The sequence below is a fragment of the Anguilla anguilla genome, chromosome 4 (genome assembly GCF_013347855.1).
Source record: "Anguilla anguilla isolate fAngAng1 chromosome 4, fAngAng1.pri, whole genome shotgun sequence".
Taxonomy (NCBI): domain Eukaryota; kingdom Metazoa; phylum Chordata; class Actinopteri; order Anguilliformes; family Anguillidae; genus Anguilla; species Anguilla anguilla.
Genome location: NC_049204.1, coordinates 46,628,501 through 46,643,001, shown reverse-complemented (window position 1 = coordinate 46,643,001; position 14,501 = coordinate 46,628,501). Strand labels below are relative to the sequence as shown.

At 46.9% G+C, this 14,501-nt stretch overlaps 1 protein-coding gene across 1 annotated transcript in view; it reads right to left on the bottom strand.

Moving 5' to 3' along the window:
- lmbr1 (limb development membrane protein 1) overlaps nt 1-14,501 on the bottom strand; it is a 48,982-nt gene that overhangs the window by 3,729 nt on the left and 30,752 nt on the right. The window contains exons 10-15 of the mRNA XM_035414367.1: nt 11,398-11,478; nt 9,766-9,842; nt 8,679-8,756; nt 5,995-6,068; nt 5,594-5,684; nt 4,776-4,842 (exon numbers count right to left, since the gene is read on the bottom strand). Of these exons, the coding sequence (XP_035270258.1) occupies nt 4,776-4,842; nt 5,594-5,684; nt 5,995-6,068; nt 8,679-8,756; nt 9,766-9,842; nt 11,398-11,478 (468 nt within the window). The remainder of the gene's footprint in view (nt 1-4,775; nt 4,843-5,593; nt 5,685-5,994; nt 6,069-8,678; nt 8,757-9,765; nt 9,843-11,397; nt 11,479-14,501) is intronic.

Here is a 14,501-nt window from a genome sequence, read left to right as displayed (position 1 = left end):
AACTGGGAGAAGGAGAACATTGATTGAGCTGTAAGGTCAGGATGAAACAACTATCACAATCATTATTACCAATCGGAAAGTCATTGTTTATTTTATTTATTCAAGTCACCCAGACAATAACAACACCGTAGTCAGAATCTGAATGCTTACATTTTGGCCCTTCATTCCCCCCTTTTGCTCCACTTAATCATGCTCTTTCACAGGAAAGCTCCCACATAATGGAGTCGGGCAAGTGGTTTTGGCTGGCATGCGGACTGGGGGAGAATTCTTCAGCCGCACCTTAAACACGGCAAGCCTCAATGGGATCCCAGTCGCCTGCGTACACCTGAGTCAACTTCTCCAGCACACATTTCAAACTCAAACAATAAGCAGGCACAATCTTGCAGCTTTCGGGCCACAATGCAGCAGCTTGCGCTAACCGCCTTGCCGGGAGACGGGCGGCGATCCGTCACTGTCGTTCACGCCGGCCAGGAAGTCGTGCCCAGCTTCGGATTAACCACACGAACATGGCCATCGAGCTGCCTCCACCCCGCCCTGCTTCTGAGAGGCACACTCTCACCCTTATTCTCTGCGTTTTGGAAATGCACTCAAGAGAAATTCAGGCGTCCTGGGAACTGCTTCTACATGCCCTAAAAGCAAAAATGTATCACATCAACCAAGGCTAAATGCTCCACTTTACAATCTACATAAACGGGAGCTCTTCCCCTACGCCGTGCTACTTCATTAAGCCAGCCCCCAAACCAGGGCTATTGCGCATTTTCTCATGCAGCAGAAAGCCAATCGAAAAGACAAAAAGCAAAGATGCACGCGCGTTTATTTATCTATTTTCCGCCCGGCTTCGAGAGCAGAAGGAACCATTCGCAGCAGAGCGAGGTGGAGATGTGGAATGCGTGGATTCTCTTTGCGACAGTCCGTCGCGAGAAGACCCCTGCGCTCCTGAGCAAGGAGCCCCGCTGGCGGAGACGGAAAAAGGGTCTGAAATCCGTGCTCCTCTGAGCAGCCCCGGCGGCTCCGTGCTGTGACTTAGACCAGACTCGCCGGGGTTTTCAATTTAAAACCATCTGTCACAGAGGATCACACACTGCCTGTGGAGCCATCAACACCCTATTGTTTCCTATTTATTTATGCTGGGCCTTTTCTCTCTGCCACTGAGGCTGTGTGTAAGCACGTGCCGGCCCTGGAACGGCCCGTCGTTTTCGCCCCCGCTGTCGCAAGCGCTGTAATACACGCCCTGCATGCTTCTGGAGCTGGAATAACCACCGCAATAATTAATAACAACAAGCGCGCTGTAATCTCTACAGGCATCAGCAGTGACCGGCATCCTCAGGCTGTGGAGTTTGGACCTGTGTGTCCTTCCACATGGTAACAACCTCAAGCAGAAAACGGGTACAGAGAGCTGTAAACCATAAACCGTGTCACAGGCTTCACATGGGTCTTCCAGGACCTGAGGCCTTTTAATGCTTAAGCACGGTAAAGCCCCAAATATCCAAGAGCGTGGATTTGACTGCAGGTAGTGTGTTGGTACATTAGTGCTACTGGTTTCCTTAGTTGCACTCAGCTGACATTGCTTGATTACAGCCTTGCACACATGTTGTGCTCAACTTGTAATAATTATAGGCTAGTAATATTACGTGAGGTGCACTGGCAACATAAAGGTACAGAGACGACCATGAATGTCTAAATAAGCTGGAGGGGAAGAAAACTGAAATGAGTTCAGTAAATGAAGGCACTATGCCCTCTATAACAGGAATACCCCCATAATTGAGGAATCTGTTTCTCGTCTGCCTCCCACTGTTTTCAACACAGGCTGAGCACCTGTAGGTTTCACTTCTGAGAAAATACATTTTCAGCACACACTCGGTCATTGGACCATGATTCCAAAACCATGGTGCCATCATCAAATTACAGAATCGATTCATCAATCCATAAAAATACATATTTATAGCCTCCCTGAACATTAAGCTTGCATCACAGGCCTTTAGCAAAATTGCTTATACGATGGCGGAGGATACAATCAATAGCACAGGATTACCTTACAACAATCTCTCTGCCAAATGAATTTCTGATCGAAAGGTTTTGATCTCAGAGGGCTTCAAAAAAGAATGGTGATAACGGGATAACCAAAAATTTGTTTGTGAAAGCATTTCAGAGATGCCATCATTACCCAGCCTGCCTCGGTGTACGAACACATTCTGGGGTCACTTTTAATTTAAAGGCCTCTGTAATGGACTAGATTTAAACAAGGTGCTTGTAAACCGATAATTGGTTTGCCCTCTTTTTTATGTTTTTGTAATTTATGAATTTAGCATTTCCCAAGGCGTAATAAAGTAATGAACAAAATATTAAATCACTATTAAACTTTGCAGATCTGATTTTATCATTTCACCAGGCGTTCAGTATGGCAACAATAACCAAAGGTGCAATTCCTTGTGGCTTAAACGTGAACGTGTCACTTAAAACGTTCTTTTACAAGGAATTTGACCGAGGCTGGTTCTACACAAACCAAAAGTGGCTCTCATAAACCTGAAAGGTCTCAGTAGTGATTGACAGGTTCAAATCTGACACATGATTGACTGCTATGACATCCAAATCCAGGCTTCACTGGATTTTTTTCCCTTCCATTAAAAAAAAAAAAAAAAAAAAACTTCACCTTCAGCTTGTTAGGGTTAAGGGGCTGGGGGAAAAAAGTACCCTTCAGCTTGTTAGGGTTAAGGGGTTAGGAAAAAAAAAAAAACCGACACAGATTTTGACATCGATTTGACATAGACCACTAGTCTAGTTTAGCTTTCATTCACACTTTGACAGATCAATTTGACATAAACCACTAGTTTAGTTTGAAATGAAGAATGAAACACCACCCAACCCCCCCCCCCCCCCCCACCACCCCTCCCCTCCCCCCTCCCTGGTATTTGCCTGGAATTCTTTCCAATATCCTTTTGACTGAGAGAAAAAAAAAATCTCCAGTGTACACTGTGACAAGTTAATTCTCTGTACAAAGGCCGAGCAGTAACACTCCACAGTTTACCTTTCCCATCACACTTAAAAAACACTGACGTTCCTCCAGACGGCCTTTCACATGCTGTGAAGGGGCTCTGCGGATCTTGTTTAATGTATTTATTCCTTTTCATCTATTCAATGTCAGCAGGCAGAACCTGGGAGGCCATGCATGTTGATATTCTGCAAAGCACCCCGTGACTCACCGTGCTCCTCCGCTCACTGTTAAAAACTATTTAAACAGCTGCGTCGGCTCTCGCGTTTATTAGCGGTCATTGTTGATAGCGCCGTCCTGTCACTCCTGCTCATTCTCTCTCAAATCTCTATGGTAAACGATTAAGGAATCTAACTTGTTAACATTAACAGCTGAGGCCTGCGGTTGACGTTCAGCCGCCACAGTCAGCTTGTTGGGCAGACAGCTCGCATTTGTTCTCCAGATAAAGGTCCTATCAGACCTGAGGTTTCAGGCTTGGGCCTGTTTGGTTGCCATCTTCAGTGCAGATCTTTAAACTGCATACAAAGATGACACCTATCATGTACCCTTTAACTACGTGATGTAAGATGGCATCATCTGCTAATCAAACCTAAAGCAGAGAACATGCACGACAAAGGTCTGTGTTTGAGATCAAGCTCAAGGCCCAAGTGGCTTTGCATGCAGAATGTTGTTACTCCCAAGCCACATGATCTAAAATATGAAGCAACATTGTTTGTCAAACATCATATATGATCATATACATTTTAGACACATTAACAACCATTTGACAGCCATTATAAACTTTCCGTAAGTTTCAAGGAAAGGAATGCCCTGTGGTTGCACTACAGCAAAACTACCAATGTGTGGTGAATGAGTGAATGCTCACTAAAGTAATGGGAAAACAAAAAAAACTGCATTCTGTGAAGGCAGTATTGCTCATGCACAGGGACGAGCCGCTAAGAGAAGGCTCATCTAGAAGCAGCCACAGCGAGGAGTCAACGCTGTCAAGATGTGCACGTGTTTGAAACGTATCTGGCATCTATATTGGGCAGAGCCTACGTCTCCTGGCAACAGATCGTATATCAAGCAAACCTGGACACAACGAGCAGCAATTAGGCTAGGAAACGCCGTCAAGCGCTGTGAGAAAACAGTGCTTGGTGACCACACTGGGCGTGGCCGGGCAGGGCAGCAAACTGGAGCCACAGCCCAGCAGTCTGGGCACGTACTAGCCAAAGGTGACATGCATGAAAAAAATGAAATACCTTAAAATACCTGGCTAGCTAGTTAGCCTGGTCAGTAACCCCAACAAACTGAGCATAACTGCCTCCTTTCCCTTTGACTCTCAATGTCCATGTTTTATTGCTGTAACACCCAAAATATGAATATTCATGCATCCGAGTTTGCCGAGCCCAATCTGACAGCAGAGGCCCATGACAAGGAAAGTCATATTTCTTCCACAGACCTTGAGTCATACAGATGCGGGTCTCTAACAGACTTCTTGGAGATAGGGTCACAGAACTGTAGCCCCTGGGGGCACCAGTTCTGAGCCAACTCATGCAAAACAAAAGGTTCTCAGCCATTCTGGTATGAAAGCCGAAAGAAAAAAAACAACAAAGCAAATCGACAGGATTTAAGAGATTCTTACTGCACCCTACAGTGTTTACTGGTCTGCAGTAGTGCTCAATCACCGACTAAAATTTTCCTGATTAAAAAAATGATATGTATTGTGGCTCGATTTCTCATATGCATTTAAATTTTCCAGAATGATTCTGTTTCTGAAAGACAAGAAAACAATTTGGATCCTTACCCAGGGTTCTGGACATGACTGGCAAAGCTGAACTGAGCACAAGGATCGATACGCAACATCCAATGATCTAACAGAGAGGAGAAAAACAAGGTCTGAATACGTACAAACATTAATTAGGCTTAGCCATTACATTTTTGTCACACACCCTGTCAACAATGAACCTTCAGGAGCAAGACTAACCTACACTTAAATCATAACCATGAAACACTGCACATGCTGATAAAACATGCTTAATTAAATATACATGTCAAATGCACCAGCAAAGAAAACTGATATTAAAAACAATTGATTTGTATATAAAATCTATCCATCTCTGCAGATGAAGTGCCTACATGGGTGAGAATGACAACAAAGGACACACACCCACCCGCACGCACGCACACACACACACACACACACACACACACACACACTTCAGTGTAAATAGATTCCCCAGATTGTGCAATTAGTCCTTCTGAAGTTGCTCATTACCAGGTTCTTTCCTTTGTGGACGAGTCCTTTCACTGAACCGTCACGGCTAGTTAGCAAGCGCCAGGGTCCCAGCCCATTAACAAGTGAATGGTGCACCGCGGCCAGCCAAACAGAAAACATCCTTTTCCCGCCCTTTCAGGCCTTATGAAATTCTCCCCGTTTGCCCTTACGCAACGCGCAAACAAACATTGGCCTGATCAAACGAGCCATTCAGGGGCCACTTTACTCAGACGACGGACGTCAGAAGCGCTCCGTGTGAGGAAAGGGGGAGGAGAGGGAAGGAGAGACAAAGGAGCGCGGCGGTGGGGGCCCGTGCGCATCAGCACCTCGGGCCTACCTGGCCTTACCGTCGTCATGGTGGTGTCGTCCTTCCGCGGGGTGAGGCCCTCAAAGAGGCGCAGGCTGTAGAAGCCGACGACAGAGGACACCATTAGGTAGCTGCGAGAATCAAGGAAAAGGCGCGTTCTGTGAGGTGGGGGGGGGGGGGGGGGGGGGGGTGGGAGGGGGGCAACGGCTTCAATTGTGGCTTCACCTCCGTTTTCACGCTTCCTCAGAATTATAAAGAGAAGGAAAACATAAGCGATCCCTCCCTCCCTCCCCTCCCACCCGGAAGCTTTCCTAGGACCCATCCCTCAGGAGAACGACACAGCCTCAGCCCCACAATGACAACAGCACTAACTAATATGCAGGTTTGTGTGTGTGTGTGTGTGTGTGTGTGCACACGCGTGTGCGTGTATTTAAAGGATACAACATCAGAATGATTTCAACAGCAGCTTGGACAACTCCAAAGGTTGATAAGGAAGCATTCCCTATCCCTCGTTCCTGCAGCAAAAACAAAAAAAGGAATTAAAAAAGAAAAACAGTGTATCTTTATTGAATTGATAAAGCATCAGGTCAGGTTTGCAGAACAAATTCAAAGATTAGTGCAGATGCTATTTTTTCATCGCATAACCATGACTACAGAGTATGAGCTACATGTCAACATGAAGATGCATGCGTTGTGTTTACGAACACCATGTTATGTAAAAGTTAAATGATATGCAACTGAAAATGTTCAGAAATATAATTTAAGAACCTTTGGGTGAATCAATAAAAAATACTCTGTAACAGGATATCCTCCAACCTCTAATAACCAGACAGCTAGAAAACCTAATAGACTGACTGAAGTGTGGACTGAAATAGATAAATAAATGCCTTTTTACACTCATTTCTGGCCATGTTATAACTAAACAGGTGTTCAAACAAAAAGGCATACTCCTTCCAATGAAAGGGTGTGCTGACTGAATGCACGTCAGTAAAGAACACACAAAAAAAACAAAAAAACAAATACTGTGGTAAACACTGGGGTGTCCTTTTTGAAGTTAAAGAAAAAAAAAACCCCATCCAAAATCCTTATCTGTGCTGTTAAGTGATAAATATTTGCTTTTGTTGGGGCCTTCTTGGCACTAGCCCTGTTTACATACACAGCTTTTCACTTGGCATCAGGGAACTCGGTACTGGAAGCGGCAAATTCAGAAAGTCCACGGTTTCTGCACACTGACAAAGGGCTCAGGGAGAAGCCGCTTTTGAAGTTCTGCATCTACACCGAGCTGCAGCTTCATCACCACAGGGAGGCCAGTATTAAACGCGTTTTTAACACACCAAAAAAAAGAAAAAAAAAAAGAAAAGAAATAAAAAAAGGCAGGTTGTTTCATGTCTTTATGCAACTGTCATTCCTCCACTTACAGCAGAAATCGAATGGAAAGTACTCTTTCAGGGAATTACTGCAGAAGATCTGATGCCATTAACACTGAATGTGAATCAAGGTTCTAGGAGCTCTCTCTCATTACGGTTTTGTTTTGTTTTTTTTAAATTTTGACTCGAGGGGGGGAGCTCCGGTGATTTGGTTCCGGAGTGCCCGTCGCGTCCCGCCCGGTGCGGTACGTGCTCCAGAACCGCGCCGCCGCGTTTGTTGGTTCTGGGATTAGCGCGCTCGCGGCAGCTGCGTTGGGGCAGAGCCTGCTAGCGGCGCGCGGCACGCCGCCACCGAGCGCCGAGAGCAGCCAGTCCCCCCCTTCAGGTGCGTTCCCATCCTGCGCTTTGATGAGCCTCGGGCGCTTTAATGAGGGATAACGACATGACAAAAAAACGAACAATGGATCGGATTCCGTCTTAAAACCCGCAAAGCCGCCGACTGACGGAGCTCGACGTTTTCAGCTAAAGGTCAAGTGGGAAAACCAGCAGCGCTGCGTCGTTGTCGGGACATTTTATGAAATTTTAAAAACACGGCCCCTTTTTTTTGTGCCAGAACTGTAATGCCATTGGGCCGGCTTGTAACAACAGTTTTATTGGCCTTCTTAGCGCTCTTTCATCGAGCGGAGAAATCCGTGCGTGCCTTTCCCTTTGTGCGCGAGCGCTCCTCTCTCCCCCGTCCGCAAATCTCCGGCAGCTGCGATCCGCCGGGCCGCGTGACTCATTCCGAGCGCGCCCGCTTCTTTCCCCCCGAGCCCCCCCGCGAAACGGCGACGGCTCCGGGGCTCCCGCCGCCCTGCCCTGAGCGCACCGCGGGCTGTGTGCGAACAGCTGCAAAAAGCAGCGCGACATGTTGGGTTAAGATGCTTATCGGAGGGATCGGCGTATTGATCAGCTTTAAAGAGGACACCTCCGAACGTCTGCCGGGAGATCAGAGGCGTGGAACGAGTCCAGCTCTTCAGAAAGCGTAAACCATTTAGCAGGCAGAGCTGTCAGGAAGCTGACACCATGCATGACAAGGGTAATTTGGGGGATTTTATCGCGTGTGTCATGCCAAGAAAAATAACTTTTAAATAAAATAATTGGAATGTAGAGGGCGGTCACCGCAAGAAGAAAAAAGGTGAAAAAAGCATGAGAAAGAAGATCTATTTTGTTGCATTTATAAGAAGAAAAAGATCTTGCAACTATCCAAAATGGCTATAAAAATGTACGGTATCTACTATGGAAAGATAACCTGCACCCCTCATTTAAATCGCAGGGGAATTTAACGCTTGTGCACAAAAGCAAAGGCAGGCTTGGATCGTCACTGCCACACGGGTTCAGTAAGTCAGTGAAGTGAGTGCGGAAACAGCAGAAGAGCAGCGTGTTCAGTAGCGTTGGGCTTCTGACACGCATCCCCATTTCATCTGCGCCGCGCTGTGAAATGACTCTCAATGAACATCAGAAGGCGCACGCCATCGCTGATAACAAAAAAAAAACCTGCAGATAAGCATCGCGCACGGTGTTCAGCATGCACCTGGACACAGCTGGAATTCGCTTTGTCGCGCGGCGAAGCCTTCGGTACAGAGCGTTCACGTCGCGCCGCGGCGCTCGAGCCTCCGCGCATAACCGGCGGGACAAAAGAAAGAAAGGGGGGGGGAAGAAACAAACAAAACAAACAAAACAAACAAAAAACGCAACAGGACTTTGTTCACAACTCACCTTTGATCCCTTTGGCATTGCAGTTTCATCCACTAATAAATACAGGATGTTGAGAGCAACTAGAAGGACAGAGATTGTCTATGGGGTAAAATGGGGAAAAAAAAAGGCTTAGACAGATGCAGAAAAAAGCACGTGATGCAAGGATCAATTCTGGAGAAAATGAGGATGAAGCAACTGGATTACTGCGCAATCCAGACAGCAGCTCACACAGGTGTGGAACCGCACACCTGCTTGGACACAACGCTCTGCCTCGGACCTTAGTCAGCTGGTCCTTTATTAATTAAGGACCTTAGAGTCCTTCCACAATCATTTCAGTTTGCACAGGTAATCCAGCAGCTGATATCAATCCTCATTTCCCAGAGAGCTGGAATCCACTTCTGAATTCAGCCGATATACAGATACAGTACGTCATCTAATTTTAACAATGCCTATCAAAAGGTAACACAAAACTACATAACCAATGGGTTTTTTTTTTGTTCATAATGCCTCTCAAAGATCATGTCAAGATCCCACATTTATAATTAAATTCTTACAAGACATGACGACCAAGCACACGCTGTAACTCTAAAGGTGATATCCGCGGACCTGTGATGAAGACTAGAGGTGGGCCCCTGCAGTGCACTTTGTCACACTATCCTCCCCACGCACAGGCTTGCGTCTGCGCAGGTCTGAGTGTTCTCGAGTAAGGCACAGCTAACAGCAGCAGTGCATTCACACTGCAGCGGTCGCTCTTGCGGTGAAAACGTTCTCCCTCGTGGTGCACATTATGATGCAGGACACTTCAGGCTCCCGAGTGGCTCAGTCGGTGAAGGCTCCTGCCACTAGCGCTCGCTGAGCTCAACTAGCCTAGACACTGTCAAGACCAGCTGTCAGTGCTGTCAGTGCTGTGTGTGCGTGTGTGTGTCTGTGTGTGCGTGCACATTTCTGTAGCACGGAGGTTATGTTAGTGTATATTTTTTAGTTGGCCTAGACTGTACCTCAGAAAAACTAGCAAGGCCACACAAACTCCCACCTGACTATGTGAGCGTAAGAATGCAAGTGTGGCACTGGTGCAGGAAAACAAGAAGGTGATATTACGGTTGCTTACTGTTCCAGTCAGGAGTATTAGCATGACAATGGGGTACAGCAGATTCTTCTCCCACGCCGAAGCCTTCTTCCGCCTCTCTAGAGGGAGCAGCACAAAGACGCTCGGTTAGCGGGGGCGACGGGCGCGGCCTCGGCGACGCGCCGAAACGCGGCGCTTTCAAACCCTCGGCCGTCCCGCCAGCCCGCGCACCACCGCTTCCCCCAACTCTCCGTTTGAGGTGTATCGCGTGTGCCACAGAAACTTATCTCCAATCGCTCCCCTGCGGGGGGGGGAGAGATATTATTGATTGCACAACTGCTATAAATGAAACACTTTGTCTTTAATTAGCCACTCATTTAGGCCTGTCCTTCTCAGGAAGAACAATAATGCAAAAGAAGATGAAAAGACATTCGGAGAAAAGATCTGAAAGCGATTTCTGTCTGTATCTGCGTATCGAAACCAAACATTATCAACACTCCCTCTTTTTCATACACAAACAGAGCCAAGGCTATTCCTCATTCAGTCACTCTTCACCTTACCATCCTTATCAATGCTCAAAGTAGCAGGGAAGCAGAGTAATAACAACAATGATGTTGGCACATATTTTCAGGAAGTCCTTTGTTGTCTCTTATCAGATTCAATACACGAGAGACAAGAACATAGCCAGAAGGTTTAAAACATGAAGGGCTGCTAGCTTAGCAAGCATAAACAAGACGCTGGCTTCTGCAGCAGACTATCAGTGCACCACTGTATGCTATGCTGCCATTTCATTACACACAGTATCAAGGTCAAGACGGACTGAAACCAGCCACTACCCATAATGCACCTCCCCCTCAATGTCACATCGCGCCAAACGTGAATTAGACAAATGAAATATGAAATGGAACACTGTGCAGAACAGATCGGGCATAGTGTGCGCCTGCATGAGAAAGACCCAAACAGACACATGTGCACACGCAAACACACGTGCGCACACACACACACGCACGCACGCACGCACGCACACACACACACACGTGCACACACACACACACACACACACACACACGCACACACGCACACACGCACACACACGCGTGCGCACACACACACACACGCGCACACACGCACGCACACACACACACACGCACGCACACACACACGCACGCGCGCGCATGCACGGTGGCGCTGGTCCTAGACCTGCATTAAAAAGCAGCGGCTCAGGCTGCTATGGCTCCTTAGAGGTTCGACGGCAGCGGCCACCCCAGCTGCCTGCCTACGGCTCTGCCAAGCATATTCCATATGCACAATGCGCCTTAATTAATGACATCACTAAAAGGCCCGCTACAATAAAGTTTGCCTCTTGTCCAATATCCTAAGTGCCTCTGTGCCTCTCTCCGTCTCCCCGAGCTTCTGCCCACACTGCACTTCATTAATAATATCCCAAAAAGATTGGAAAGACTAATCATCTAACAAAAAACCACGTCTGGTTCCTGTCCAAATGTAGAAATGAGACAAAAAAAGGAAGGAGAAGCCAAAGCCTAGCGAGAGCGTTTGAAAAGCGCCCTGCTGCCAGCAGGGTCTGCACCAGCCTGTGTGATGGATATCCCCCCGGACAGCACAAACATGGCCGTGCACAGGAACAAAGCGCACGCCTGAGATCGGGACGCTCACCCAGCTTGTTCCTCTGACTCCTGACGCTGTCCAGCTCCTTGTGCAGAAGCAGAGTGTTGCACTGAGAATGAGAGGCTGACCCTACAAGAGGGAATAACACACCATTAGACATTCACAATTACTTCAAATGACTGCTGATGAAAATGAAGATTCTAATTTTTAGAAAAATATTATTTCAATAAATAAATAAATATGATCCCCCCCACCCCAAACAACCTCTTCCTTTTGGAGATTTTAATGAACCCAAAATACAAAAAAGGATTGCTCATCCCTTAAAATAAAGTACCACTTCAAAAACTGTTTTCTTTCTTCTTTACGGTTTTCTTTTTTTTTTTTTAACTTGTGTTGTCATTTCATTTACCCTTGCTTATTAAGACATCCCATCAAACTAATAGTCCTGTTTAATACACAATGGTGTGATCTCAAACAAGCAAAAAATAATCTTCTGAGTCAGTGCTGTCTAGCGAACGGATCTGCGTGCTACGACTGGTCGGGAGAAAATAGAAAGGGATTCTCCAGGAAAGCCACAAAAACAGCTCATTTAAGGTTCATTTATCTGCTTTACTCTGTTTTTCTTCCAGCCTTGACGCACAGTCAGAGGCCTCAAAGCGAAGGCAAAGAGTATCTCTTTGCACACCCTGGGGTGATTGGCAGATCAAGACCCAATTAGTTCAGTGCTACACTGTTACTAGCGTGCAATAAATATAAGATCTTTCATCTTTGTTACAGAGCTGAAGAACCAATAACTTTGATCAAATAAATATTATTTTTTTTCATCCTGCCACACCCTGTCTGCTGGGATTTAGGGTAGGGAGGGAAAAAAAAAACAGACTTGATCCTGTTAGCAACCTCATGCCTGTCCCAGCCCTTCAATCTGGGGGGAAAAAAAATCTGAACCCTCCAAACAAAAGCTGTAACAATGGAACAGGAAATGTCACTGTTAGCTCAACAGGACTGGGGTTTTCAGCCAAACAGGTAGCAGATATGCCTCCTATGGGCCAAAAGGTTGTTGTTCAAACAGTGCTAAACCCAGAGAAACGTTTTAGTGGGCCGAAAGTAAGCACTGATCTTCAACTGTGTGCCTGGGCCCTGTCTGATCCATTTCCCTGCGTCTTCCCTTTTTAATGCTAATTCACTTTTTATAGAGAGATTTGAATTATTCCACGCTCTAGTTCCTCAAGTAATTGTCACAACAACTGCTTTTGCAAAAACACACTACCCAAGGCCAGATTACAGACAGTAACAAAATCATAACAACTTCACTGCTCTATTGAACTTGCATATAAGGCAGCAATATAAGTGTAACACAAGTATAACAGCAGACCACAATCCCTGTGTTGGTGTGTGTGTGTGTGTGTGTGTGTGCATTTGCGGGGATCTTGTTACATTCCTGCCACTGAGAAACAAATTAATCCCCTTTAAATGCAGCTGCATGTAGCATCACATCGTTTACAGCAATTGTGTGAAAAGCAGAGGAGGCGAAGGAAAGGTCATGGCACAGGAGAAGTGCCCAGGTGGAGGGCACTGCTCCAAACCGGCCATGTGGGGCAGCAGTGAGCACAAAGTGAGCTGTCCAGTGTAGTGATGAGCAGTGCAGTGTGGTGATGAGTTGTGCAGTGTAGTGATGAGCTGTGCAGTGATGAGCTGTGCAGTGCAGAGCAGTGATGAGCTATTCAGTGCATAGCAGTGATGAGCAGTGCAGAGCAGAGATGAGTTATGCAGTGCATTAAAGAGCAGTGCAGTGATGAGCTGTGCACTGCAGTGATAAGCTGGGTAGTGCAGTGGTGAGCTGCGCAGTGCAGAGTAGTGATGAGCTGTGCAGTGCAGCGATGAGCTGGGTAGTACAGTGATGAGCTGTGCCGTGCAGAATAGCGATGAGCTGTGCACTGCAGTGATGAGCTGTGCTGTGCAGTGATGAGCTGTGTAGTGCAGTGATGAGCTGTGCAGTGTAGTGAAGAGCTGTGCAGTGCAGAGTAGTGACGAGCTGTGCACTGCAGTGATTAGCTGGGTAGTGCACTGATGGGATATGCAGTGCAGTGATGAGCAGTGCAGTGCACATTAGTGATGAGCAGTGCCGTGCAGAGCAGTGATGAACTGTGCAGAGCATAGCGGTGATGAGCAGTGCAGAGCATAGCAGTGATGAGCAGTACAGTGCAGCGGTGATAGGCTGGGTAGCACAGTGATGAGCTATGCAGTGCAATGATTAGCAGTGCAGTGATGAGCTTTACAGTGCATAGTAGTGATGAGCTATGCAGTGCAGTGATTAGCAGTGCAGTGATGTGCAGTGATGAGCTGTGAAGTACAGCGATGAGCAGTGCAGTGATGAGCTGTGAAGTGCAGTGATTAGCAGTGATGAGCAGTGCAGTACACATCAGTGATGAGCAGTGCAGTGCAGAGCAGTGATAGGCTGGGTAGCACAGTGATGAGCTATGCAGTGCAATGATTAGCAGTGCAGTGATGAGCTTTACAGTGCAGAGTAGTGATGAGCTATGCAGTGCAGTGATGCGCAGTGCAGTGAAGTGATAGGCAGGACAGTGATGAGCTGTGCAGTGATTAGCAGTGCAGTGATGAGCTGTGAAGAGCAGTGCAATGATGAGCTGTGTACTGCAGTGATTAGCAGTAGTGATGAGCTGTGCAGTGATTAGCATTGCAATGATGAGCTGTGTAGTGCAGTGATTACCAGTGCAGTGATGAGCTGTGCAGTGATTAGCATTGCAATGATGAGCTGTGTAGTGCAGTGATTACCAGTGCAGTGATGAGCTGTGCAGTGATTAGCATTGCAATGATGAGCTGTGTAGTGCAGTGATTACCAGTGCAGTGATGAGCTGTGTAGTGCAGTGATGAGCTGTGTAGTGCAGTGACTAGCAGTGCAGTGATGAGCTGCGTAGTGCAGTGATGAGCTGCGTAGTGCAGTGATTAGCAGTGCAGTGATGAGCTGTGTAGTGCAGTGACTAGCAGTGCAGTGATGAGCTGTGTAGTGCAGTGACTAGCAGTGCAGTGATGAGCTGTGCATTGCAGTGATGAGCTATGCAGTGAAGTGATGAGCAGTGCAGTGATGAGCTGTGCTGCATGTGACTGAAAGGCACTGGTTTTTCCCCCACAAT